General features: G+C 45.1%; 1 gene segment (V, D, J or C); it reads left to right on the top strand.

The window, feature by feature from the left end:
• Positions 1 to 627: 627 nt before the first annotated feature.
• LOC134482206 (T cell receptor alpha variable 23/delta variable 6-like) lies at positions 628 to 1,203 on the top strand. The segment is given in 2 exon segments: positions 628 to 679; positions 818 to 1,203. Coding segments are annotated over 2 exon segments (438 nt in total).
• The last annotated feature ends 344 nt before the right edge of the window (positions 1,204 to 1,547 follow it).

Below are 1,547 nucleotides of genomic sequence, written 5' to 3' on the forward strand. Positions count from 1 at the left end.
TCATATTTCTTTGTGGCTGCATATTACTCTCTTGTTTCAGATATAATTAATGTTTTGCTCATCCATTGTCTGACTAGGTTGCATACTTATCTTGGCGATGGTCAATGGTGCTAGAATAACATACAGACACAGGTATCTGTCTTTTATGGTGACCTCAGTTCCCTAGATAAATGTATATAAATGGTATTACATTAGCTGGATCATTGGTCTCCCTTTCTTCCTTTCTTTCTTCCTTCCTTCCTTCCTTCCTTTCTTTCTTCCTTCCTTCCTTCCTTCCTTCCTTCCTTCCTTCCTTTCTTTCTTTCTTCCTTCCTTCTTTCTTTTCTTTTTATTTCAGAAAATCCACACTGCTATACTTGGTGGCTTTATCAACACAAATTTTACCGACAACATATGATGGCAGAATTACAATGTCAGGGTTCCTGAGTCTCAGGACTCTGCTTACAGCAGTACTAAATTTGAGCAGAATGGGAAGTGCTTCATAGGTCAGAAAGAGCTTTAGAAGAAAAAGTGTTTGTGAAGGGTGGAGCCTCCTAAAAGGACGGAGGTGCCTGTGAAGTTGGAGACAGTGCTCTGTGGGGAGATAAAAGGCCACCTGAGTTCCCCACAAGCTTCAGTCTAGGAGGAATGGACAAGATCCTGACAGCATCGTTTTTACTCCTAGGCCTTCACCTGGCTGGTGAGTCATGGAGGAGAAACCCGAGGATATGGGATTCATGTGGAGGCACAAGAGAATTGGGGCACCAGGAAGTCATGATATCGTAAGCAGGAAGTACATTCCTGGGACGCTAACAACAGTTGTCATTTCTCTACACAGGGGTGAGTGGCCAGCAGGAGAGACGTGACCAGCAGCAGGTGAAACAAAGTCCCCAATCTCTGACAGTCTGGGAAGGAGAAACCACAGTTCTGAACTGCAGTTATGAGGACAGCACTTTTAGCTACTTCCCATGGTATCGGCAGTTCCCTGGGGAAGGCCCTGTACTCCTGATAGCCATAAGTTCAGTGTCCAGTAAAAAGGAAGACGGAAGATTCACAATCTTCTTCAGGAAAAGTGAGAAACGTCTCTCCTTGCACATTGAAGACTCTCAGCCTGGAGACTCAGCCACCTACTTCTGTGCAGCAAGGGCACAGTGTTCTCCACACACCTGCAGCCCAGACCCAAACCTGCAGCTGAGGCTCCAGCAAAGCCCTGCTGTGGGCTGAGCCTGCAGAGATGCACAGGAGTCGCCATTTGTAGGAACAGTGGGTGTAAGGATTAGACTCATTCAGTCCGGAGACTGCCCAAGCTAAAGTCACAGCTTCCTTTTCTCTACTCCCCTTGTTCCTCAGAAACAGCTGGAGTTTTCCATGAATTTAACCAGTTTAGATGAATAACTCTTCAGAGTAGTTGTACAACTAGTTCTCTGTGTGGTTGGTTTGTACTAACTGTAAGTTATAAAGGCCCCGTCTACCTACTCTATGTAAATGTGTATGTTACAACCCAGGGTCAGGAGACCTTGACTTTGACTTCTGGGATCGAAATCACATAGATGTTTGTTTTACCTTAA

This window comes from Rattus norvegicus, chromosome 15 (assembly GCF_036323735.1).
Source record: "Rattus norvegicus strain BN/NHsdMcwi chromosome 15, GRCr8, whole genome shotgun sequence".
In the NCBI taxonomy this organism is placed as follows: Eukaryota; Metazoa; Chordata; class Mammalia; order Rodentia; family Muridae; genus Rattus; species Rattus norvegicus.